Source organism: Phaethon aethereus (assembly GCF_964289735.1).
Source record: "Phaethon aethereus genome assembly, chromosome: 1".
In the NCBI taxonomy this organism is placed as follows: domain Eukaryota; kingdom Metazoa; phylum Chordata; class Aves; order Phaethontiformes; family Phaethontidae; genus Phaethon; species Phaethon aethereus.
Genome location: NC_138575.1, coordinates 137,934,949 through 137,960,817, shown reverse-complemented (window position 1 = coordinate 137,960,817; position 25,869 = coordinate 137,934,949). Strand labels below are relative to the sequence as shown.

The following is a 25,869-nucleotide window of genomic DNA, read 5'->3' as shown; positions in this document are numbered from 1 at the left end:
AGGTTGCAGGAAGTGGGAATGAAGATCACTATGACCAAGGCTAACCAGGTTTCTACCTTCTTCAAATCATTATTTAAAAAAAAGAAAAATGGAGGATTTCAAGGTTGCTACTACCTTTTAATGCTGTTTTGAATCTGTCAGCAGAGTGCAAGTTGGGATTCTTGGGCAAGGGAGTGAAGACTACTCCAGTGGCAAAGCAGACCTCTTAACTCTTTGTCCAACTTCATTCCTAAGGAAACAAGGATTTTTGTATCCCCTGCCCATGGACAAGGGTACATGTAAACATGATGTCTACCTTTGGGGTGCGTAGGCACCCTAATCCTATATATTGTTATGCCCCAGTAGGCACTAAATATTCTAAATAAAGTTGGGGCATACCATTTTAGTCAAGCGCTTTCTGCCTCATCTTTGCCTGAGGACTATTCTGAAGCAGGCAGTTTTTGTCTTGCCCTTCATTTTTCCTGCCATGTGGCCATCTGTGAGGCCATGGAGTAGGCAGAGATGATAAACTCTGCTAGTTTTAAGGTGATCCAGTTTACTTGCAATGGCACAAGAGCAACTGTGATGTGAAATAGGACTGCCTGATGCTGGGAGGATGGGAATGCTGCTTTTGTGTCAGTGCCAGTTTATGCTGGTTTAAAATTGCAGCCCAAGAGCTTCATTTCCAGCTGTTCAGGGAAGCACTACATTTATAACAAAATTTAAAGGCTTGGGCTATAGAGGTGATCCGTTTAAAGAGTCTATCAAGTTTTCTATAGCAAGTCCTATTGAGAGGAATCTCCAGCTGCTGGTTAAAAAATAAGTTTTGGGCAATATTAGATGCTTATTTTTTTAATCTGTAGATGCTATTTTATTTTTTTAATGGAATTTTCCAGAAAATAGAAAGATGTGATTTTTCAGTGTTTTAAAAAACAGTCTTGCTTTCTGCTTTCAGCATTAACACTATCTAAACTGCTCTGGACGTTTGGTTCTAATAATATGCTTTTAAAATTCAAACTGTTCTAGTTTTGATCTTTGAAAAAGAGGTGGATACTCTTACAGACTTTCACTTCTTTTTTATACCATGGTTTATGCCGAGTGTGTTCTGCACATCATGTAAGGAGGGAGGACACAGCCAGGACAGCTGACCCAGACTGGCCAAAGAGATATTCCCTACCATACAACGTCATGCCCAGTACATAAACTGGAGTTGGCCGGGGGGCGGAAATCGCTGCTCGGGGACGGGCTGTCGATCACGGGGTGGTGAGCAATTGCTGTATTGGGTATCACTTGTTCTTGTACATTCCTTTGTTGGTATTATTGTTGTTTCCTTCTTTCTTTCTGTCCTATTAAACCGTGTTTATCTCAACCCATGAGGTTTTTTTTCCTAATTCTATCCCCTGTCCCACTGTGGGAGGGGGAGTGAGCAAGCAGCTGCGTGGTGCCTAGTTGCCGGCTGGGGCTAAACCACGACAGTCATGTACTGCTGATGTTGAGTACAGGAGACTTTACATATGAACTCATGCTTCAGTCATGCCTCAAGCACAGGGCAGACAAAAGGCTGACCTGATGATGTTCACTGTGGTGCAACTATTACATTCTCAGTCAGAAGGTTCCTCCATAGGGCACATTGGCTCCTTACACACCGCTTCAGTCATTTAATGAACTGATTATTCAATGTGAAGCAATTTAGAGGAATTGGGTTTTCTACTTCTCCGGCAAGAATATCAGGTTGATGGGACATAGTAGCTAACACCGCCTTGTTTTCAGAGCTCTGCTGGCATGATGCTGGCCTAGGCTTTCACGATGAAGTTTGCCGCCTAAGAGCTGTGCAGTGACATGCACTCCTGCAGCAGGTGTAAGTGCCATGAGCAAGCAGGGAGTTACAGCGGTGCCAGCACTTCCTCCGCAGGCGGGCTTGCTGAGGTAGGAGGCATGTTTTCTTTATCTTTCTGATCTTTGGAAGTGTATAGGTCTTCCAGAAACCTAGGCAGTCTTGGTGTGCTCCTCCTCCTTTGCCTGTGAGGGAAGGACATGGCAAATGATGATCAAAGAGCTGAGGATTTATCCAAGATGACCTGCGGGGAGGTAGGATCTGGACTGGGATGTCCCATGGTCTGATGATCTTCCTCACCTCTGAGGCATCCTCTTGACTTCAAGCCTGCCAAGACGGCTTTGTCCTTCCCCAGGGTGAAGTCTGCTTATGGTTTCCTCCAGAGACTTTGATATTTCTTCTGGTATTTATCTTGTCTTTGCCATCTTTTGCCCTTTGTAGTGGCCATTGAATCCTTGCAGACAAGCAGAATAATATTCAGAGGGTAGATGGAGGTGTATAAAAAGAAATAATTCAGTTTATTGTCTCATTTTTTTCAGACTGTACAAGCTGCTGGGAATCACCAGCGCTAATCACCTTTGAGTATAAAAACCTTGTTTTGTTGATATGACTTGAGTGTTTGTTATTGAATTGTACAACAAGTATAGGAAGCATTTTGTGAGTTGTCCTGGTTTCAGCCAGGATAGAGCTGGTTTTCTTCACAGAAGCTAGTGTGAGACTGTGTTTTGGATTTGGGATGAGGAACTATTGATAATGTGCTGATGTTTTGGGTTGTTGCTGAGCCGTCAAGGACAGTCCAGCTTCTTGTGCTGGCCTGCCAGCGAGCAGGCTGGGGGTGCACGGGGAGCTGGGAGGGGACACAGCCGGGACAGCTGACCCAGACTGGCCAAAGAGATATTCCCTACCATCCGACGTCATGCCCAGTACATAAACTGGAGTTGGCCGGGGGGCGGAAATCGCTGCTCGGGGACAGGCTGTCGATCACGGGGTGGTGAGCAATTTCTGTATTGGGCCTCACTTGTTCTTGTACATTCCTTTGTTGGTATTATCATTATTGTTCCCTTCTTTCTTTCTGTCCTATTAAACCATGTTTATCTCAACCCACGAGGTTTTTCCTAATTCTCTCCCCCGTCCCACTGTGGGAGGGAGAGTGAGTGAGCGGCTGCGTGGTGCTTAGTTGCCGGCTGGGGCTAAACCACGACAGTCCTTTTTGGCGCCCAACGTGGCGCTCGAGGCTTGAGATAATAACGGTTGCAGGTCACAATATCAGTTTATTTGATTTGCATCATGCTCTCGTCTTTGCTGTACATGTTAAGGATCGGTGTTGGTTTCTGCGGGCTGCTGTACCCTGCAATGATTAGTAATGTCTCACCTGTGAGTTTTGTTTTTAGAGCACTGACCTTGAGCTTAATGTGGTATCATCTGAGCTCTGTACTAAAGCCGTTACTGTATTTTGGCTACAGTCTTGTGGAGACGATTAGCAATTATACTTCTGCCTCTGAAAGGTTTTTTATGGAGGAAATGCAGAACGGTACCTTTGCTACCCTCTATCATAACATTTCCTCCTTCATCACAATAATTTTTCAGTATTTTGAACACCCTTGGGTAGTTAAAATACCTCTATTGCTACTTCTGGGGAACATTGTTTCGGTTTTGTCTAAGGTTGGCAAGCAATTTAAGAATATCACCCGGAGATCTGCCCCAAGGCTGGATAGTTATGAATGGCAGGGCGTGTGGAACAGCATGGGCAAATGCCTGGGGCAGTGGGCACCTCCGGTGTTTTGGAGCTTCACTCCCGAACAAGTGCAGAATCCTGATAAACTAGCAGAATATTTGGAAGAAGTATGCTGTCAGCCTGGCAGCTCCAAGGAGACACAAATCATTGCCATGTGCTGGGGCCTGGCCCATGCTACCGAGCTCCGTTTAACACTGTGCAAAGGGGAGAGGGGCTCTCTGGGTCTGATGGCAATGTGGCAGGCACTGTGGCTACTCCAACCCCTGCGACGGGCACTGTGACTACTCCAACCCCCACGGCGGGCACTGTAGCTACTCAGACTGTTGCAGCTGAACCAGAGAACCAGCCCATCCCGGTATCAGTTGCCCCTGTACAAAAGAAGAAATCTTGGAAGCGGAAGTCAGCTCGTTTAGTAAGGGAAGAGGAAGATATTTCTAAGAAGGAGCCAGAGGAAGAGAGTGAGGAAGCAGAGTGCTCTGAAGCAGGGCCATCACAAGCACGGAAGAGGGAAGAGAGCGAGTCATCACTTGAAGAGGAGGAAGAGGAAGAACTCATAAAAGAGACGGTAACTACCCGATCTCTATCTCTGAGTGAATTGCGAGATATGCGAAAGGATTTCAGCCGTCGTCCAGGTGAGCACATTGTCACCTGGCTGCTCCGATGCTGGGATAATGGGGCCAGTAGCCTGGAATTAGAGGGTAGGGAAGCCAAGCAGCTGGGATCCCTTTCTAGGGAAGGGGGCATTGACAAAGCAATTGGAAAAGGTGCACAAGTCCTCAGCCTCTGGAGACGACTCCTGTCGGGTGTGAAGGAAAGGTATCCCTTCAAGGAAGATGTTCTATGTCACCCAGGCAAGTGGACCACCATGGAGAAAGGTATCCAGTACTTGAGGGAGCTAGCGGTGCTGGAAGTGATTTATGGTGACTTGGACAATGGACAATCATCCAAAGATCCAGATGAAGTTAATTGCACGCAACCTATGTGGCGGAAGTTTGTACGGAGTGCACCATCATCATATGCCAACTCATTAGCGGTAATGGCCTGGAAGGACGGAGAGAGACCAACGGTGGATGAATTGGCTGGCCAACTCCGGCAATACAAAGAAAGTCTCTCTTCCTCCCTACGGGCCTGCGTCTCTGCTATAGAGAAACTGTCCCGGGAGTTCTGGCAATTCAAAGAGGATATGCCCTACCCTCCACCCATACGGACCAGTGTCTCAGCCATTAGGAGTAAGCGCTCTTCTGTTCAAGAGAGAAGATACAGAGGATACACACCACGAGCCACCCTGTGGTTTCAATTGCGTGACTACAGAGAGGACATGAGGAGGTGGGATGGAAAACCTACCTCGACCCTAGAGGCACGAGTACGCGAGCTGCAAGGAAAAACAATTACAAAAGGGGGTTCAGGTTCCTGAAGGAAAATCGTCGCTCCACTTTCCAGTGGGCAGCTTCCCAGAAAGAATAGAAGAGCTGATCTCACCTCTGATCCTCTTGAAGGGACTTCTGATTCCTATTTACAAGAAGTGGGTAACGAGTACTATGAGCAGGACTAGAGGGGCCCTGCCTCCAGCCAGGCGGAGGAGAGGGACAACCGAGTTTATTGGACTGTGTGGATTAGATGGCCTGGCACATCAGACCCACAGGAATATAAGGCTTTAGTGGACACCGGTGCACAATGTACCCTGATGCCATCAAGCCATATAGGGGCAGAGCCCATCTGTATTTCCGGAGTGACAGGGGGATCCCAACAGCTGACTGTGCTGGAGGCCGAAGTGAGCCTAACTGGGAATGAGTGGCAGAAGCACCCCATTGTGACTGGCCCAGAGGCTCCGTGCATCCTGGGCATGGACTACCTCACGAGAGGGTATTTCAAGGACCCAAAAGGGTACCGGTGGGCTTTTGGTATAGCTGCCTTGGAGACGGAAGAAATTAAACAGCTGTCTACCTTGCCTGGTCTCTCAGAGGACCCTTCTGTGGTGGGGTTGCTCAGGGTCAAAGAACAACAGGTGCCGATGGCTACCACAACAGTGCACCGGCGGCAATATCGCACCAACAGAGACTCCCTGATCCCCATCCATGAGCTGATTCGTCGGCTGGAGAGCCAAGGAGTGATCAGCAAGACTCGCTCACCCTTTAACAGCCCCATATGGCCAGTGCGAAAGTCTAATGGAGAGTGGAGACTGACAGTAGACTATCGTGGCCTGAATGAAGTCACGCCGCCATTGAGCGCTGCCGTGCCGGACATGCTAGAACTTCAGTATGAACTGGAGTCAAAGGCAGCCAAGTGGTACGCCACCATTGATATTGCTAACGCGTTTTTCTCGATCCCTTTGGCGGCAGAGTGCAGGCCACAGTTTGCTTTCACTTGGTGGGGTGTCCAATACACCTGGAATCGACTTCCCCAGGGGTGGAAACACAGCCCTACCATTTGCCATGGGCTGATAGAAACTGCACTGGAACAGGGTGAAGCTCCAGAGCATCTGCAATACATTGATGACATCATCGTATGGGGCAACACAGCAGAAGAAGTTTTCGAGAAAGGGAAGAAAATAATTCAAGTCCTTCTGAAAGCTGGTTTTGCTATAAAACAAAGTAAAGTCAAGGGACCTGCACAAGAGATCCAGTTTTTAGGAATAAAATGGCAAGATGGAAATCGTCAGATCCCAACGGATGTGATCAACAAAATAACAGCTATGTCTCCACCAACTAGCAAAAAAGAAACACAAGCATTTCTGGGCGTTGTGGGTTTCTGGAGAATGCATATTCCAAATTACAGTCTGATTGTAAGCCCTCTTCATCAAGTGACCCGGAAGAAGAACGATTTTAAATGGGGCCCTGAGCAACGACAAGCCTTTGAACAAATCAAACAGGAGATAGTTCATGCCGTAGCCCTCGGGCCAGTCCGGGCAGGACAAGATGTTAAAAATGTGCTCTACATGGCAGCCGGGGAGAATGGTCCTACCTGGAGTCTCTGGCAGAAGGCACCAGGAGAGACTCGAGGTCGACCTCTAGGGTTTTGGAGTCGAGGATATAGGGGATCTGAGTCCCGCTATACTCCAACTGAAAAGGAGATATTGGCGGCATATGAAGGAGTTCAAGCTGCCTCAGAAGTGGTTGGTACTGAAGCACAGCTCCTCCTGGCACCCCGACTGCCGGTGCTGGGCTGGATGTTCAAAGGGAGGGTCCCCTCTACACATCATGCGACTGATGCTACATGGAGTAAGTGGGTCGCGCTTATTACACAGTGGGCTCGAATAGGAAATCTTAATTGCCCGGGAATCTTGGAAGTGATCATGGACTGGCCAGAAGGCAAAGATTTTGGAATATCACCGGAAGAGGAGGTGGCGCGTGCTGAAGAGGCTCCACTATATAATGAACTGCCAGAGAACGAAAGGCAATATGCCCTGTTTACTGGTGGGTCCTGTCGTATTGTAGGCAAACATCGAAGGTGGAAAGCTGCTGTATGGAGCCCTATACGACGAGTTGCAGAAGTGGCTGAAGGACAAGGTGAATCAAGTCAGTTTGCAGAGGTGAAAGCCATCCAGCTGGCTTTAGATATTGCTGAACGAGAAAAATGGCCAGTACTCTATCTTTATACTGACTCATGGATGGTAGCAAATGCTCTATGGGGGTGGCTACAGCAATGGAAGCAGAGCAACTGGCAACGCAGAGGCAAGCCCATCTGGGCTGCTGAATTGTGGCAAGATATTGCTGCCCGACTAGAGAATCTCGTCTTAAAAGTACGTCACGTAGATGCTCACGTACCCAAGAGTCGGGCCACCGAAGAACATCAAAACAACCATCAGGTGGATCAGGCTGCTAAGATTGAAGTGGCTCAGGTGGATCTGGACTGGCAACATAAGGGTGAATTATTTATAGCTCGGTGGGCCCATGACACCTCAGGCCATCAGGGAAGAGATGCAACATATAGATGGGCTCGGGATCGAGGGGTGGACCTGACCATGGATGCTATTGCACAGGTTAGCCATGAATGTGAAACGTGTGCTGCGATCAAACAAGCCAAGCGGTTAAAGCCCCTCTGGTATGAAGGACGATGGTTGAAATATAAATATGGGGAGGCCTGGCAGATTGACTATATCACACTTCCACAAACTCGCCAAGGCAAACGCTATGTGCTTACCATGGCAGAAGCAACCACCGGATGGCTGGAAACATACCCTGTGCCCCATGCCACCACCCGGAACACTATCCTGGGCCTTGAAAAGCAAGTCTTATGGTGACATGGCACCCCCGAAAGAATTGAGTCGGACAACGGGACTCATTTCCGAAACAACCTCATAGACACCTGGGCCAAAGAGCACAGCATTGAGTGGGTGTATCATATCCCCTATCATGCACCAGCTTCCGGAAAAATTGAACGATACAACGGACTGTTAAAGACTACACTGAGAGCAATGGGTGATGGGACATTCAAACATTGGGATAAACATTTAGCCAAAGCCACCTGGTTAGTCAACACTAGGGGATCTACTAATAGAGCCGGCCCTGCCCAATCAAAACTTCTACGTACTGTAGAAGGGGATAAAGTCCCTGTGGTGCATGTGAGAAACATGCTGGGGAAGACAGTCTGGGTTACTCCTGCCTTAGGCAAAGGCAAACCCATTCGTGGGATTGCCTTTGCCCAGGGACCTGGGTGCACTTGGTGGGTAATGCGGAAGGATGGGGAATTCCGATGTGTACCTCAAGGAGACTTGATTTTGGGTGAAAACAGTCAATGATTTGAATTGTATTATGTTAATTGTTCAGTATGACATTACTACTATGGCTGCTATCTACCATATCAATGGTATTATAGTAAGAATCACCCAGACTGATGAAGAATGAGCCTCACTGAAACCAAGGAACGTGCAGCAGTGATGAAACCAGAACTGGCTTCAGCAGCTTGCGCCCAACAAATCCCTCGAGATCGACATCTTCGACCTGCAGATCATGGACATGGACCGTGCCAGATGACAATCCAACACCACATACCATCTCCCCTGCCCTGAGAGACTGCTATGATGGATGAAGCCCAGAGTCATGGACTGACTGAACTCCATAGACGTTTTAAAGTGATGGCCCATGGACTAAGAAAGTGATATCTGTGTGTGTATATTAAAAGACAGGAAGAGTAATAATGAATAATTGGAATGTATTGAAAAGTATAGGACCTGGGCATGATGTAAATGGTATGGAATAAGGGGTGGATACTGTCCTGGTTTCAGCCAGGATAGAGCTGGTTTTCTTCACAGAAGCTAGTGTGAGACTGTGTTTTGGATTTGGGATGAGGAACTATTGATAATGTGCTGATGTTTTGGGTTGTTGCTGAGCAGTCAAGGACAGTCCAACTTCTTGTGCTGGCCTGCCAGCAAGCAGGCTGGGGGTGCACGGGGAGCTGGGAGGGGACACAGCCGGGACAGCTGGCCCAGACTGGCCAAAGAGATATTCCCTACCATCCGACGTCACGCCCAGTACATAAACTGGAGTTGGCCGGGGGGCGGAAATCGCTGCTCGGGGACAGGCTGTCGATCACGGGGTGGTGAGCAATTTCTGTATTGGGCCTCACTTGTTCTTGTACATTCCTTTGTTGGTATTATCATTATTGTTCCCTTCTTTCTTTCTGTCCTATTAAACCATGTTTATCTCAACCCACGAGGTTTTTCCTAATTCTCTCCCCCGTCCCACTGTGGGAGGGAGAGTGAGCGAGCGGCTGCGTGGTGCTTAGTTGCCGGCTGGGGCTAAACCACGACAAATTTGTTTTTCCCACGTCTGGAGCCACCTCGCTGAATTTGCATACGTCTAATGTAGGTGTATACAGTGTCTCAAGTGCTAATTTCTCTCCCACTGATTACAAGAAAATCTGGACGACTAGATCAGCTATAGACATATCTATAGTTAAGCAGAGCAGCTATAGCCCATCATACATGATAGGTTCTGACATTCTTAATGTTTTAAGGGCTCAGAGAAAGCTTTCAGGGTAATTAAATTTGCCTTAAAATCTGCTGCTGTTATAATCTTATGTAAAGATGAGCCTTTAATTTGAATGCAGAGAGGAGTAGTATTGATATCCTGATGCTCCTACAAATCATCTGATAATAGAAGTTTGATGTGCGTTATGTGGGAATTTAAATGTCACTGTACCCATTTTACAGATGGAGAAGCTATAGCACAGAGGTTGTAAAACACATTTAATTAAAGTGAAAAGTGTTAAATGCACCGGTATTCCTTTATAGTCTAGATAAAATAGGTTACTTTCTACTTTATTTAGTTTACTGAAGCGTTTAGGATCCCAAATACTCTGGAGTGTAGTTTGAAGTTTGCAGTAGTTAAGCTGTCATTCTTAGATTGTAGGATGGCTCTCATCTAAAAGATAGGGACCACCCTTTCTCCCTCTGTCAAGCATATGGAGAAACAGCAATGCTTAAGCTCAACTTTACATGAAACTGCATGAGTGTTGAAAGTATTTGTTTTCTTTCCTCAGGTGCCTGTTTTTTAATTCACTCCTTTGATCAGGAATGGGTTAGTTGCATTTATCTGGGGTAAGGTAGCATATCTAACATTTCTGTGTTTCATTAGCTGTGAGTAACTGTAATTTTATTAAGATTTCTAGCATGTTCAAATATTAGACTTAAGCCCTGTCTTATGGCAAATACCAGTGTTTGAATATGCTAACAGAAATGTTTTTCTACTCCTGGAAGATGGAGTACTTAATGTAATTGGTAAATCAGATTATATCTAGCACTCCATTGTAATGCTGTGCTTTGCATGTAAATTATATTTTGAAGCACCATATCTTTTCTCAGTAGTGATTAATCCTTGAAATAAAGGGGGAGGGGAGTAGCTAGTTTGTTTTTAATGATGCATTCCCCTTTTGGGAAAGATTAACTATGTACAACTTGGTTGAGTTTAGCAATTTGCAATGAATTGTTGAGTTGTCCTTGAAGACCAATTCTGTTCCTTCAGAAGGATCTTCGCCAGGTTACATTACGCTCTGTTTCTCTAAGGGAAGTAAGTTCTTACATCTCCATCTAAGGCAAGAGATAGTAAGTTCCTTGCTAGCATTTGAACTTAAAAAAATCTAGCAAGTAAAACTAAGCTGTAGCATGTTTCATGGGTAGAGAAAAGGCAGAGAGAGAGAAGGCAATTAATTTATGTGGTTGTGGTGTGCATATCTAAGCTTCATAGTGCATTCAGTGTCATGTACTTATTCATCTTCACCTGTCTACGATGTGCTCTCAGCTGGTCTTCAGCATCTTTGCATGCCCTGTCTCCTTTTCCTGCTCTTTGTACATGATTAATTTTGCTGAAAGACCTGTTTGTTGCCTTCTGTGCCTCTAAGTCCCACAGCAGAAAGTGAGGTTGTGCGGTAACATCTAGCTTAATACCTGCAAGTGAGGAGTAAAACATCAGTGCAGAAGTTGGGGTTTCCTGTGGGAAATTATGGGAGATTCTTGCTAGGTGTATCTTTTTTTGTGTATGGAGTCAGTAGATGGCACCTCACAAAATGTTTCAGATCTAGAAGGGAAATACTGTCACTTGGGATTGCTGCTGAGTGTCCCTCAGTTAGGTGGGCTGTGTCACCTAATCCTTCGTTCAAGACGGTGTGACTTGGCCCTTGCTTGGGAGTGGGAATACTAGCAGAGAGTGCTTGAGCAGCGATACCTAACAGCATGTGTGCTCAGAGATACTGCAGTCTTTTAACAGTTATTTAGAGGAAGAGCTTAATGGGTAATGATCAAGTGTGACAATATCGGCTCAATTTAGCATCTATATGCAGAAGTGTTACAGTCTTCCTTCGTTCCAACAAAAAGTGGTTTGCTAGCAAAGAGAGTGGGTGTTGATGTTCCTTCTCGTGCCAGGTAGTGCGCCACGTGTGTGACATGCAGCCATGTGGCGGGTTGTTTGGTTTGGTTCATTGGGTTTTTTTGGCTAAAGCTGTATTGAGAACTGGAATTTGATCAGAGGATGGCAATGAATGAAAATGCTTTCTGTCCCTTGTACTGAAAACTGCTGAAAATGAGAACTGTGGATGTGGGACTGATTCACCTGCCAAAGGCTTGGGCTCAAAGACCATTAGAAGTGACAGTGTGTCTTTCCACTTACTGGGAGAATATGACAAATGTAAGTAGGCCTGCTAACCTGTTTTCATTTGCCTGGGTTTTGGCTGCAAATTTCACAACTTTGAAACCATGCAGATGCCAAATGAATGTGGAATAAGTAAATCAGAAGAATAAATACAACAGACAAATCACTTTTTTTTTCTTTTTTTTTCCTTTCTCTTTTTCTCCCCGGGTTCCACACTTGCAGCCACAGGAACAAGTCTTCAGGCTGGCCTCACCCTTCAGGGACCTGGAGCTTGAACCAGGGGACACCATATGGATGGGAGATGACGGCAAACAGAGATGGAAGAGACTACTTCATCAAGTAAGTGTGCACTGTGAGCTGTGCAGTCTAGAGCACAGCACTGCAGCCCTGCTCTTAACTGTATCTCCTTGGAATCCTAATTCCTGCTTCAGCCCCACACAGTTAATTTTCAGGAAAATGCTGATAATATGAGAGCCTGTAATTCGTTGAGAAATTGCAACAAAAGTCATTAACAAAAAAAAAGTGCTGTGTTTAAAGAATGAGGCAAAAGGTCAGTTCTGACTGAGACTAACAATTCTCCTCCATCTCTGCCATGTCAGATCTCTTAGTTTGCCTAATATATTCATTATATTGGTAATGAAAAAATTTATATTTTGATCCTCTATAGTTAATATCCTAATTCAGAGATTTTCCATAGTCCTTTACCTCTGAATTTAAAGGTTTGCAAAATAAATGTCAATGTGGATGATGTGGTCGTAAACAAAATTGGCTTTTTTCCCCTGGTGAAAACTGTGCATAATTATTCTTTAAAATCAAGTTTAAGTAGCTTGGATAAAATACAGGTTGCTGTTCTAGCAAATGTACTCTTATGTGGCTTTGGAACGTCGTCACTAAAAAGAGGTGATGGTGGTGAGTTATCAGAACCGCTGCTTGATTTTGCAGTTTGCAGCATTAGTTGCTTTAGCTTACATTCCATTTTAAGGCTAGCATTTTGATTCTACTCATGTGAACAGTTGATATTTTTTAAAATGCTATTTCATTTTTATGTTTATTAGCCTGATTAGAAAGTTGTAGATGCTTTAAAAAGTCTTATATGAGAGTTGCAATGCTTTCTTTTAAAACAAGTTAAGAGGATCAGACGTATTTTAAATTAATCATTAAAAGCCCTTAATTCACTCAAGGTCCTTCATCTGCAAAACCAGAGTTGTATGGCATGAGAACGAGGATCCCTGCTACTCTGCTTTCTCTTCCTCTCCCCTTTGCCCAGGGTGTGTGGTTTGGCTTCCTAGGAGGCATTTGCTTTTGGAGCCAAAGCAAGATTTGTAGCAGCGTGGCATGGTGTCCTGCAGGCTTTCAAGATTTATAGCAATTTCAGACCTGTCCAGATTGGAGCAAGTTGTCTGGGTTAATGAGGGCTCTAAAGCTGACTTTGAAATGTTGTTTTCTTCCTTGAACAGGTATTTTTCATGCTTTGCATGTCTGTAAGACACCAGGTGCAGTGCTGGACAATGTGAAGCTGAATGCCAGGCACAATATAACTGTATTAGCATGGGTTTTCTGCCTGAAGTAATTAGGCTTGTCAAGAAGTATAGGTGAGCCTCCAAAGTACTGTGCAGATATGACTCTGCTGCTTCTGTTACTCTAGTTAGTGAAGGGACCTGTAAACTTTGGGTGTCCATTTTTTCTGCAGACTGTCAGTATGCTCTCCTCTGTGTGACTGAGATTCATTTGAACATTTAATATCCTGCTTCTGAGGACAGGCATCACATTTGATTCCTCCTCTTTTCTCACTGGTCACATAATGGGATGCTGCACTTGTTGTATAGCTATAAACAGCTGCAGCTTACAAAATGCAGTGCATTAGTACTCATTAATTTTGCAAATTGGGAATGTTTTCTAACTCTCAATAGCTAATGTTTATTTTGTTCATTTTTTGGATTGCCTTTTAGTACCTTTAAGTGCCATATCCCTCTCTTAAATGCAGAAAACTGCATCCAGGAACAAAAATACATGACAGGCAGTGCCAAATTATACCTTAGGTCATGTTAGGCTTTTTATTGTTGTGGTTGTTGTTTTGTTGTTGTGGTTTTTTCCCATGCTCTTACAAGATGCCTGCTTTCTGTTCTCTTTTGGGTCCTGGTCTTTCTTGCATTTTTCCCTGCGTGTGGATAGTCCTCTATGTGGGAAAAAAATAGGCTGCTTTGAGGGGTGGAGAGAATGCGACCTCCGAGGAAGCTGGACTGCAGAAGTCTTTGATATTTTGTGCCAGACTTTCTTACCCACTGATACCTCTGAGCAGTCTTAGGTGCAAGTTGAACAATGTACATACACACTGTGAGTTATAGTACATATCCTTGTATCAAATGTTTTAAAGCAACAGCATTTGCTGTAACACATGCGCCAGCTATGTCTCAAGAGTAATAATGCATCTTACATGAAATGGCAGTCCCCTGGGATGCATTAAAAGCCACTAACTTCAGAAGCTGAATGAAACCAGGAAACCATTTAGAACTGTGTACTGCTGTACCGAATGACCACCATTACTAGTGAACGTCAGCTCCAGTAGCTACTACAACGTGACTGGGTAGTTAGGTGACATATATCTTCATTTTAGAAGAATGACCAAAGACTGAATAGACCTAGTGACTTTGCCAGAAATTCCTCTGTGATGGTATATAGTACCTGTCCTTACAGTGCCTGTTATTTGTCCAAGGAAAAGCGCTCTCTGGCTTTCAAAACAACTGCTTTTGCAAAAACTACATGAAACTACATAACTGAAAATACTATTTAATTTTCTTTCTTTCATTTTTCACCCCCGGATTTCTCCCTGGAAATAGTGAGATGGTTGTTGACAGTTATGTCAATAAAGGCAGAAGAGAGATCAGCGAGATAGCATTTCGTATTGTTTCCGAGGCTTTTTATAGCCATACAGATTAACAAATTACATCACACTGAAGGAGAAAAAGCAATTCAAATCCTCCACCCGGTTTTGATTAAAGATGTATAAACCAGGTATTATCACAATGAAATGTGAGCGTGAGTTCTGTACAAGCAAATAACATAATTCTTAGCAACATTAACTGCTTTTTAGTTAAATAATTTACTTAGTGCCATATGTACATATCCATTCAACTGCAAGCAGACATATTGTCATTTTGAAATTGTGAGAGGAATAGAGAATCCAGGAGAATCTTTTCATAAAATGAAAAGTAATTATAATAGAATCATAGAATGGTTTGGGTTGGAAGGGACCTTTAAAGGTAATCTAATTCCAACTCCCCTGCCATGGGCAGGGACACCTTCCAGTACACCAGGTTGATCAAAGCCCCATTCAACCTGGCTTTGAACTCTTCCAGGGATGGGGCATCCACAGCTTCTCTGGGCAACCTGTTCCAGTCCCTCACCACCCTCATACTGAAGAATTTCTTCCTTATATCTAATCTAAATCTACCCTCTTTGAGTTTAAAGCCATTACCCCTTCTCCTGTCACTACATGCCCTTGTAAAAAATCCCTCTCCAGCTTTCTTGTAGCATAACCTTCAGGTACTGGAAGGTCGCTGTAAGGTGTTGCTGGAGCCTTCTCTTCTCCAGGCTGAACCCCAACTCTCTCAGCCTTTCTTCGTAGGAGAGGTGCTCCAGCCCTCTGATCATCTTTGATCATCCATTCTCTGCCCAGCCTGTATTTATGCTTGGGATTGCCCTGACCCAGTTGAGGACCTTGCACTTGGTCTTGTTGAACCTCATGAGCACAGGCCCACCTCTCAAGCCCTGGTGTCATCAGCAAACTTGCTGAGGGTGCACTTGATCCCATTGTCCATGTCACCAACAAAGATGTTAAATGGTGCCAGTCCTACTACTGACCACTGAGGAACGCCAGTCTTCACTGTTCTTTACCTGGACATTAAGGCATTGACAGCGACTCTTTGATTGTGACAATCCAGCCAATTCCTTATCCACCGAGTGGTTCATCCATCAAATCCATGACTCCCCAATTTAGAGACGAGGACGTCATGTGAGACAGTGTCAAATGCTTTGCACAAGTCCAGGTAGATGATGATATATAGTGTTGGTGCAAATGCTTTAAGGATGAATGGGAAGAGATGTTTATTCTCTCTGCTGAAGCAAATTTGGTTTCTTTCAAACCACTGAAAGCCCGTATGGCCTGAGCTAATCAGGGGCAGCTTCCATTGCCAGGTAGTACTTTTGTAAAAGTGCAAGAAGAGCCTTTTATCAAAACATTTTGAGATGTCACTATCAATTCATTATCTGTTCTGTACATATGGCACAACCAGCATCATTTTGTAAACCTCTAAAATACTTTTTCTTAAGTTTAGGCCATGGTAAATTAAAGTTTCAGAACTTCACCCACTCCCTTTTAACTTGCCACTTTTACTTGAAATAGCCTTATGAGATAAGTAATACATTTCAGCATGGGAGGATGGCAATCATCTAGTATTCTTCCAGCATGTTCTGTACTGCACAAGCTGTATTAAGCTGTGTCTTTAATATGAAATAGTTTTCAGTGTATATTTAACCATTTTAAAGCCCTGTTTTCTTTGCATTTATTATATATGCCATCTAGTATATGATTATGAGAAATTTCTGTAATGCTAATTTGAATCCAAACATGAAGCTTATTAAAAATGTATTTGATGTAAGTGTAGGGTTTTGTGGAGTTAGCATGCAAAGCAGGAATGTTTTGGCTGATTTTGTCCACACAGGGTTTAGCCTCATGGCAATTTTGGCTTGCCTACGTTGCCACTGCTACAGTCGTACAGATTTTCAGACCTATACGTTTTTGCCCTTTCTTTTGTGTCAGTCTTGCTGCTTGTCAGACCTGGAGGGGAGTTGATAGAGGGAAATAAACTGGCAAAAGCTAATAAAAAATCAACCCTACAGAGAAAGCCATGAATTTTATGTCGGTTTAGCTCCCTGAGTCAGTCCTCCACATGGTCTGGTAGAGTTGCAAAATAGTTTAGCATGGGGGAATCCTCTGAAGGTCAGCTGGTCCAACCTCCTGCTCAGAACATGGCTAATGCCGGGATGAGTGACACACTGAAATACATGACTGATGTGGGAACAAGGTTGCAACAGACTTGTGTCGGCTTAAGCTGCCCTACAACTGCACTCTAAAGTGCAAGTTGAAGCAACGTTTGCTGCCACAAAAGTCATACCCTTTTGATTCCTATTTAATTCCTAAGATAATAGGTACTTGGTATTTTTGTGGATCTGGCTTCTATCATTCAAATAAAGACCAGAGAATGTGAAATCAGATTAACTGAAAGAAAGTGTAGCCCTTCGCAAGTGGACTCAAAGCAACAGTGGTCCCAGTAAGGTGTAGTTATTACGCTCTTAAGATAATTTTTCAGAGCGGTCTGTTAGGTCAGCTTATTGCCATATCCTTGTTTGCAAGATGTTCTATTGATTATATTTACTTTAACTCTTGCTATTGCCTCAGAGAGGATGACTCTGTCTGTGTTACCAGTTTGGTTTGCTCCCTATTTCACTCCAAGGACCCAGACCATCTGTACTTCATGCATATTAGCTTGCTTCTGTGCTCCAGTCTGGAACAAACTGAGAAAACAGCTGTGACCCCAGGCATGAAATAAAAGGCAGCACACACAGAGGTCAAAGCCTGCAGCATTTCTGCTTGGCTTGAAAGCACAGGTCAGTCTCCAGAGTGTACAGCAGAGCTGGGAGAGACCTACTCATCTTATCAAATCTTGTTATGTTAGTATGTCATGGTTGCTACACTAGTTGAAACATGCCACACCGTATTTTGATATCTTGGGCACCTGCTATTGTTTTTCACTGGTGTTTTTGTATTTAGTAACACTGAATTCTTCCAGATTTCTTCCAGGTGTATCTGGCAAACTTAATTTTTTCCTTTAAGGTATGTTACCCTGAATGTAAAATCAGCTCCATGATTTTTGGCTTGTGAAATCATTACATTTTGCTTGTCCTTGGTTGGCCTAGTAGCTGTGCTATTACTGAAACATGAAATTCTTGAATGTTAGCTTTTTCCCCATACATAAAACAGAGATAATGTGTTTGTGTTCTTTGGTAGCTAACATAGCTCACAACATCCTAAATTCTCAAAGCATACACAGTACAATATTTCTTTACAATACAGCAGTGTCATTATATTCTTCTATTCTCAAATACTTACCTAAATTTTCTTTCGTAGTCTTCATCTTACTCTTTCAGTGTTTGCTGTGTTTTAGAAGAGGAAACTCATTCATGTTTTCTGAAAGGTGGAGTGCCTCTATGCGTGTTGCATGCATCCTGTCTGGCCTGCGTGGTCCTCCTTTGTATACCCCGTTCTCATAGCTGGCCAGCAGTATGGAATGACAGAACACAATCATTGATGATATTAATGGCATATCAAGCAAGCATCCTGCTTATTAAGGGCCACTAATTTATACCAGATGCAAAACTGAGGCTCACAGCCTGCTAATCAGTTTAATTCAAAATAAATAAGCACAGAAGAAGATCAGACCATTCAGCTTTTTTTTTTTTTTCTCTTGGTATGTCTAGCCTTACTACAACCTTCTTGTCCGTGTGTTCTGTAGGTTGTACACGCCTATTGGTAGGTTAGTCTTTTCTCAGAATATTTCTCTGGAGTTTGCTCCATTGGAAGATTCTGAAAACAATCAAAGGATAAAAAATACAGTGAAAGCCTTGATTATTGTTACTGTGCTGTTCATCTTCCTGGGTTTTGAAAAGGTTGCTATTATTTGTACCTTAAGACTACAGTACTACATAAGGCCATAATGAAAGTTTGAAGCCACAGGAGCCATCTTCTGCCCTGTAGATATGATGTTATATAGCACTTTATTGAATGAATTACGTTCTTTGATCTGTAAGTAGAGAAACAACGTTGACTAGATTCACTGGAGGATTTATGTGGCATTCGCAAAAATATGAGCAACACCGCTGCTGCTGCTCCGTCCCCCGTGAGAGCACTTGTGCTGACGCAGGGTGTCGAACTTCTTCTGATTCAGGGTAGGAACGTGGATGAAGGCAGTCTCTACACCCGGATAATGCCTCAAGCCAAAGGCCGACTGCGGTGTGCCTCTTCGGGCATCTCCGCTCCCAGATGAGACACCGAGGGAAGAGGCAGTAGAATCACGCTCTCTGGCCCACTTATTCCCACATCCCTAAAAGGGACATCCAATGAGATTGAATGGCAGGCAGTTTAACAGTGATAAAAATAGTACAACCTATATAATTAGCAAATAGAACTCTCAGCTACAGGTTACAGTAAAGCCCAAAATGCTTCATAGGATTCAAATGTACATTTGCAATGTACATTTGTAATGAGACTTCCACTATTAAATTACATCGGATTAAAAAAAAAAAAATTAGAGCAGATATAAAATCTTGTGTTTCAGACAAGCGGGTGAGTCAGCTGCTGACTGCCTAGGGCTAGGACGAAACTTCCTGTATTAATCAGGTTATTCTATAATTACAAGGTTTCTTGCACCTTCCTCTGAAGTGGGTACCGAGTGCTGTCAGAGACAGGATACTGGACCAGGCGGATAACAGGTCTGATTGGTATGGCAATTCTTGTTTTTTCTCTCTCTCCTTTTTTTTTAAATTCCCTTGTCACTAATACGGACTCTTGATATGAATAGTGTGCTATTAGAGAAAGAGTGCTACTGTGCTCCTTCCAGACTGCATACAGATTTGCTTTCTGTTGCTGAGGGTTTGACCTGCTCAAGGACAGGATCGTATGGTGGAAGGGGGAGTGGGGTTAGAAGAGATGAAGAACAGCAGGGACACACAAACACAAGTGACTGTTTAAAGCAAACCTAAATAATTAGAAAGGAGAAGAAGGAAAATTATATAGTAACCTGTTTGTGTCAGTGGTCTGCCTGGAGGCAACTCGGGCATATGGTGAAAAAGAAAGTATTGCTAAATCAGCTCAACCTCCTGAAAAGAGAAGATGATTTAACGGTCATCCTTCCTTCACAGAGAACTGTTGCTCTAGCCATAAATATGGCAGGCATAAATACGACAGAGTAAATTATGTTAATATTGACTGGTATAAATCATTGTTATAGTGGAGGGAATAATAGCAAGGAGATGCTGGTTTGTGGGGTTATTTTATTTTAGCTAAAGCATGGAAAAATTGAGAATTCATTGCATTGTAAGGCAGCTGTACCTAAGCCAGTTGGTGTGAAGTAACTCAGGAGCTGGCCACAGCAGCATGGCTCCTTCCCTATCTGCCGGCTTGCCCTCTCCAAGTCCTCTCTGCACACATGTGCAACCATCACATGCTGAACCAAGAGGATTCCTCACACCGGAAAGGTGAGGGGAGTTACACAAGAAGGTATGAATGTGGGTGAGACTAACTGGAAGAGAAGAAGCTTTTGCTCAGTCTTTAGCTTCGGGTTGCCTGGATGTAATTGTACCTAAGTGGAGTACATGAAATCATGTACTTTGGGCCTCTGCTATAGAAAAGTCAGTGTGTCTGATCTAGTCTCCAGTGTCTTCTCCAAATGAAAACTGGATGGGATGTCATGAAATTCAGAGAAGTATTGCATCCTGAAAACCGTTACTCTTCTGTGTTTGAAGGTGGATTCGGAAGCAGGATAAAACTGGAACAGAACCTGTATAGAAAAGAAAAATCAAGGTATCCTAACCCAGGGTCACACTGTACGGAGGTGAGAAGATGAAATGCTCGTTACTCTTGGAGTTCACACGCTTCTGGCTAGATGTTTCATATGGCATAACAGCATCTCATCAGTGCATTACAGCATGTAAATCTTTGGTACACCAAGCAACCCTTCCCAGGAGCGTAAAACAAATTAATTCCTGTAAACAGTTTGTGTGAGAATGCTAGCCCCAGTCGGAGTCTGCTTTTTCAAACATCTCTCTTGTAAAACAGAGTGCGATCCCTACAGAACTGGGATTAAAAGCATCAAGTTCTGGTTCTGCAAAGCCTTACAGGTGGTTGGGAGAGTGGTAGTGGTTTTTAAGAAACTGTAATTCTTATCTCAAGTCACGTACTGGTATCCCCAATGATGCAAGCACAGAGGCTCTGCATATGAAATAGAACAGGGCTAGCTGATAGTCCTTAAAAACAAAGAGGGGGAAACAGCCCCTGGAACACCAAAAAGGTAGAAGGATCCTGCAGGCTTTACACTGGGGCCTTAGTGGCCACAAGCTTGAAAAAATACATAAGGCAAAGCTGTCTGATACTTGGTGATGGAACTGGGATCTTTCACAGCAAAGGCTAGGTGAAAATTTCCCCAAGAGTCTCAGTTACGGCACTAAGAAAAAAATGCGCTGGAGCTGGGTCACAAAGCAGAAAAAAGGGGTGAGAATTAGCACAGTATATTGTTGCTGTTTAAATAGGGCAGTTGAAGTACACCAGTTCATCATAGTGTATGTACTGAATTTAAAACAAGTTATCCAATATGTTAAGCTGTGCCAGGAAATACCATATTGATGGTGCCTTTCCAGCAGTCATTCATATATGAAGGAACTGCACGCTGACGTATAGGAAAGCCAGCACTGAAGAAACTGTATTTATCCTTTTGGCTTAATTTCTGTCATATTAATATATTTACAGTTTCCTATAAAGAAAACCAAGTATAAGCCTACTGTAAAAGTTTCTAGATTGTTGTTGTAGAACAGCAAGGTAATTTGTTTTAGAAAGACAAATAATACTACCAACAAAAGCTTACCGAATTTTAATTCTCATTTAGGTTTTAATTGCCCTTCTTGCAATAAAATACCGCTTAATTATACTCAAAATGCTCATCTCTGAAATATAGTGCTAAAAATTCTCATATTAGTTATGTTGTCACATATATATAAGATTAAGGTGAAGAAATAGTTTAACTGAACTCAAATTAATCTAGTCACTGGCAACAACATGACTCACTGCAATATTTTGAAAGCCGTTTAGCTAATGTTCTGTAGGATCCTGTGCCGTTCCACAGAAAATCTTCAATGTAAAATAAACCAATCAAACTGTGTGGCTGCGCAATTAAATATCACCATGGTAACAGGGATTAAGCACATAAGGTAAAGACCTGCTGACGGTGCAGAGATTATTTCAAGTTTCTTACTCTTCCAGCAGTAGCCAAATGAAGTTACATTTTCTGTAGCGAACGCTGGGAGATGTAAAACAAAAGAGATTGAAGTACTTGTGTGGCACCTTGGGACTTTAGAGAATATTTTCCTGACAGGGGAAGTAATTAGCTGGAATTACAAATAGGAACTCAGCAGACAGATATGAATAAGTGTTTGCTCATGGGATTTATTTAGCATTTCATAATAAAAACCTGGACATGAGTATTATTTGGGATACAAATAGCATGGAAAAACTTTGCCATATCTTAAGAAATTTAACAGAGTAATAATGCCATTTTGCTTTTAATTTTTAAGTCAACTTTTTGTTTCCTTTTTTGTAGTGAGGAAAGATCGCTATTTGTAGCTCTGCTACAAAGTAACATTTCTAATGTGTAATATACAAATAAAGTTACAGTGTACAGTACAGTTACAGGCACACTGATATTCAGTGAAGACATGGTGATGCATTAATCAATCCTAATGTATTTCTGCTTGTCTCTGGCTCTATTCCTAGCGTTTTTGTGTGTATTTATGAAAAAGACTGGAGATGCAAATCTGCTGACATGTGGAGTTTTCAGCTTTCAGTGGTGTGGTTTAGGGTTTGCTTGTTTTACTGTTTTCAGGTTGGCTTTTTTTTCGGTTGTCGGAGAGGTATTCTAATCACATTGGTGGGGTCTCTTACTGCTGCATAAAGCTGAAATATCTGGTCTAAACTGGGAGCCTTAATCTCTGCCTTTGGTTTATCAGCCAATCTCTACCTTTGGTTCAGTGTAATCGGGAGGATGTTGTAGCCATGAGGTCTTCTGTCCAAGAAATGCCTGCTGATGGTTTTGGGCTGTGCTGATTTTCCCAGGAAATCCAATTTTTGAGGCTATCTTCTGTCACTCTTCTGTCAACCTGTGAGAAGTTGAAGTGAGCTGCCTTCAGTGTGTGAACGATCTGCAGCTGTTCATCCTGTATTAGCCAGATGTAGGCTCTCTGGTGCCTCTGCTTCCTGAATATGTGGTCAGTCTTTTGAGCTCACAAGATCTGGCTGAGATTAAGCTGAATGCTTCCCATCAGTGCTTGCTGATCTGACGTTGGTCTTGGGATCGTGCTGTTCTCATTCTTTGGGGTAGGATGGGCTTTCCACCCTTGGAGAGCAGATCTGCTGCTTGAAAAATGTTTTAAGAGACCTGGTGGTATATGGGCCCACAACTGCACCTTTTCTGTGGGAATCAAAACTTGCCAAACCTGTCAGAGTGCATTTTGGTGTCTGGTTTTGATTATGGGAGTCTATACAGTCTTTGACATCTTTGGCTCCCTACTCATTTCAAACATAAGCTTAGGTCTCGGTGTGCAACAGACAGGTTTTTTATCTCTGCTCTTACAAAAAGACATTGCTTCAATTTTACTAGTTGTCTGACATGCAGTTTTGTCAGCTTTAAGTTAAAATGTCTTTCCTTGCATGTTAAGATGCAATTCAGTTTTTTGCATCTTGGGATGAAAAGCCTTTGTTAAAGACTAATGACAAATACTGCGATTATATCCAAAAATCATTGCATCCAGCAAGTTCCTAAAGGAGGAGATTAACACCAAGCACATTTTGTAGGTAACGAGTATGGGAAGTATCTATGGTGACACTCCTTCATAGAAAAATGCAGAAGCCCTGTTAAAACTTAGCTCCTGGCATAAGTATCCAGCAAACGTAGAAGAAGTAGTGAAGTATTGAAGAAACATAAGGTGAAACCAGAAAGTCAGGTAAAAACAGCCACAAAAAAGATCAGAGGGATGGAACACCTCTTCTATGAAGAAAGGCGGAGAGAGTTGGGGTTGTTCACACTGGAGAAGAGAAGGCTCTGGGGAGACCTTATTGCAGTCTTCCAGTACGGAAAGGGGGCTTCTAAGAAAGATGGGGGAAGACTTTTCAGCAGGGCCTGTTGCCATAATAGGACAAGGGGTAATGGTTTTAAATTAAAAGAGGGCAGATTTTGACTATGTCTAAGGAAGAAATTTTTCACAATGAGGGTGATGAAACACTGGCACATGTTGCCCAGAGAGGTGGTAGATGCCCCATCCCTGGAAACAGTAAAGGTCAGGTTAGACTGGGCTCTGAGCAACCTGTCTAGTTGAAGATGTCCCTGCTCATCGCAGGGGGGTTGGACTAGATGACTTCAAAAGGTCCCCTTCAACCTAAAGATTCTATGATTCTATAAAAGTCAGGGATATATGGGAGAGGTTTCTCCAGAAATGGCTTATGAGATATAGGAGACATTTTCTTAGGAGTGCTGTATTAGATAGTGCTGTACCGGGGCTTGATCAGGTGGGAACACCACAGTTTTTTTTCTGGAGTCTAGAGGGGTACTTTCTGCTTCTCTTCATGCTTATAATCCCTTTTGTACAGTGTTTTCTTTTTGCTGCTGTTCTTATTGTTTTTGTTTAATCCAGTTAGTGCCTTGAGCTGGACAGCAGAGACTGGGCAAAAAGCTATACTGATAAAAGATACTTTGTTTTGGGCCACAAGGGGCTGATTTTGGCAGCTCATAGTAATGACATTTAGGGATTTTGTTGCATGATTTCTGCTGCCAGCATCCTATTAAAATGCATGTTCCGCCCTTTTAACAGCGTACTAGGGAATGATGAGGTAGTGGTCTACCTTTGAAAAGGAAACCATAAAAAAGATTAGTACAACATTGGTTTTGCGCACTGAAAAGTCTCAACTTGCCAGTCAGGAATCTTTTTAGTTAAAACATAGGTATAAAAAAATGGGGGGTTACACACCTTCAGACATGGGCCAGGATTGTGGCTAGGTCTTGAAAAGGACTTGGTTCCCCAGGGTGTCACACCATGACTGGCCAGAAGTTTCCGAAAGGCATCGAACAATACCTGGGCAGGGGAATCCAAACATCAGTATCCTCAAACTCCATTTAAAAACAGTCCTGTTAGTTTCCCAACTAGAATTAATTAAAGCAAGTGCAAACTAATGGGCATATCATAAGACCAGCTGCTTTCGTGGCGTGAGCCTTCAGGAATACAGCTCCTGAAGGAGGAACCCTATCACCTGAACATAATGTGTAATAGCTGCACAGCTGCTTTTCCAGCCTATCCTGTGTGACTTGCATAGGCAATTGAGCCCTGCGCCGAAAGCCTGTACGCCGTTAGGGAGAGTGACAGGACAAGGCTTTCTGTGGAGTTGCTCAGAGTGGGAAGCTTGGTTGGGTTGGCTTGTTCCTTTTCCATAAGCTGCTTCGTTGGCAAGCTGTACTCAGAGTCAACTGGCGTTTCCCTGACATCCTTGGAGAGAAAGGATGTTACGACTCCCCACACTTGGGATCTGGCAGCCTAAAACAGTGGCTCTTAGCTTACTGTTACTGTGATTTGATTTTGTGCTCAAATTTAAAGAATTCACCAGCTGAATCTTCAGACAACCTTGCTCAAAAAATCATGGGTTTGGTGGTTGGGTTTTTTTGTTTTTATGCTACAGCAGCACATGAAGTCTGCCACATAAAATTGTGATCCTTGTCTGCTTGGTGGTTCTATTTTAATTAGCAGATGCTAGGAAGACATTGTCTTTATTCTCATTTTTGATTGCAATGCTGGAGTATAGTAAGATTAAGTGATTTTTTCAAGGAGAGATTTACTGCCATCCTCTTCTCTGCAAGTCTGTATAAAACCTTAAGAATTCCATGTGATTTTTTTTGTAACTACCATTCAGTGACAAATTAAAAAGCTAAGCAATCCACATGTTGCCAGGCTAAGTGCTGTGCCATATTTGAAAGTCATGATGATGTTTTCATGTAAATATTAATGATAGAAAAGTGATTTTCTGTAGAGGCTTTGGCTAGATTTACATAGAATACAGCACAAATGTTTGTGCTATGTGGAAGAGAAACCAATAGGCATTCCCTGCTGAGCTTTTAAGTTACTTGGACTGCCTGCCATTCTCAGTTTATCATAAACCTCAGCATGGACTATCTGAAAATTTATTTGGCTTCTCCAGCAGGTTTTACAGCTGAGGCTGATCTCTCTGGTGCAACAGCTAAACTGCTACTGGCATCTGACTTTGCTACTTTAAAATTACTTTCGTATAACTGTGCAAGGCAGCAGGTACAGGTGGTCTAATGACTATGTTACAGATAGGCTACCACTTTCAATAAATGTGAAAATTCTTG

General features: G+C 43.2%; 1 protein-coding gene across 2 annotated transcripts in view; it reads left to right on the top strand.

Moving 5' to 3' along the window:
- The window catches only part of FRMPD4 (FERM and PDZ domain containing 4), a gene marked incomplete at its 5' end in the record, with an annotated part of 327,624 nt that overhangs the window by 197,579 nt on the left and 104,176 nt on the right, over nt 1-25,869 (top strand). For both annotated transcript variants that reach the window (XM_082011525.1, XM_082011524.1), the window contains one exon: nt 11,855-11,971. In XM_082011525.1, coding sequence (XP_081867651.1) covers nt 11,855-11,971 — 117 coding nt within the window. The remainder of the gene's footprint in view (nt 1-11,854; nt 11,972-25,869) is intronic.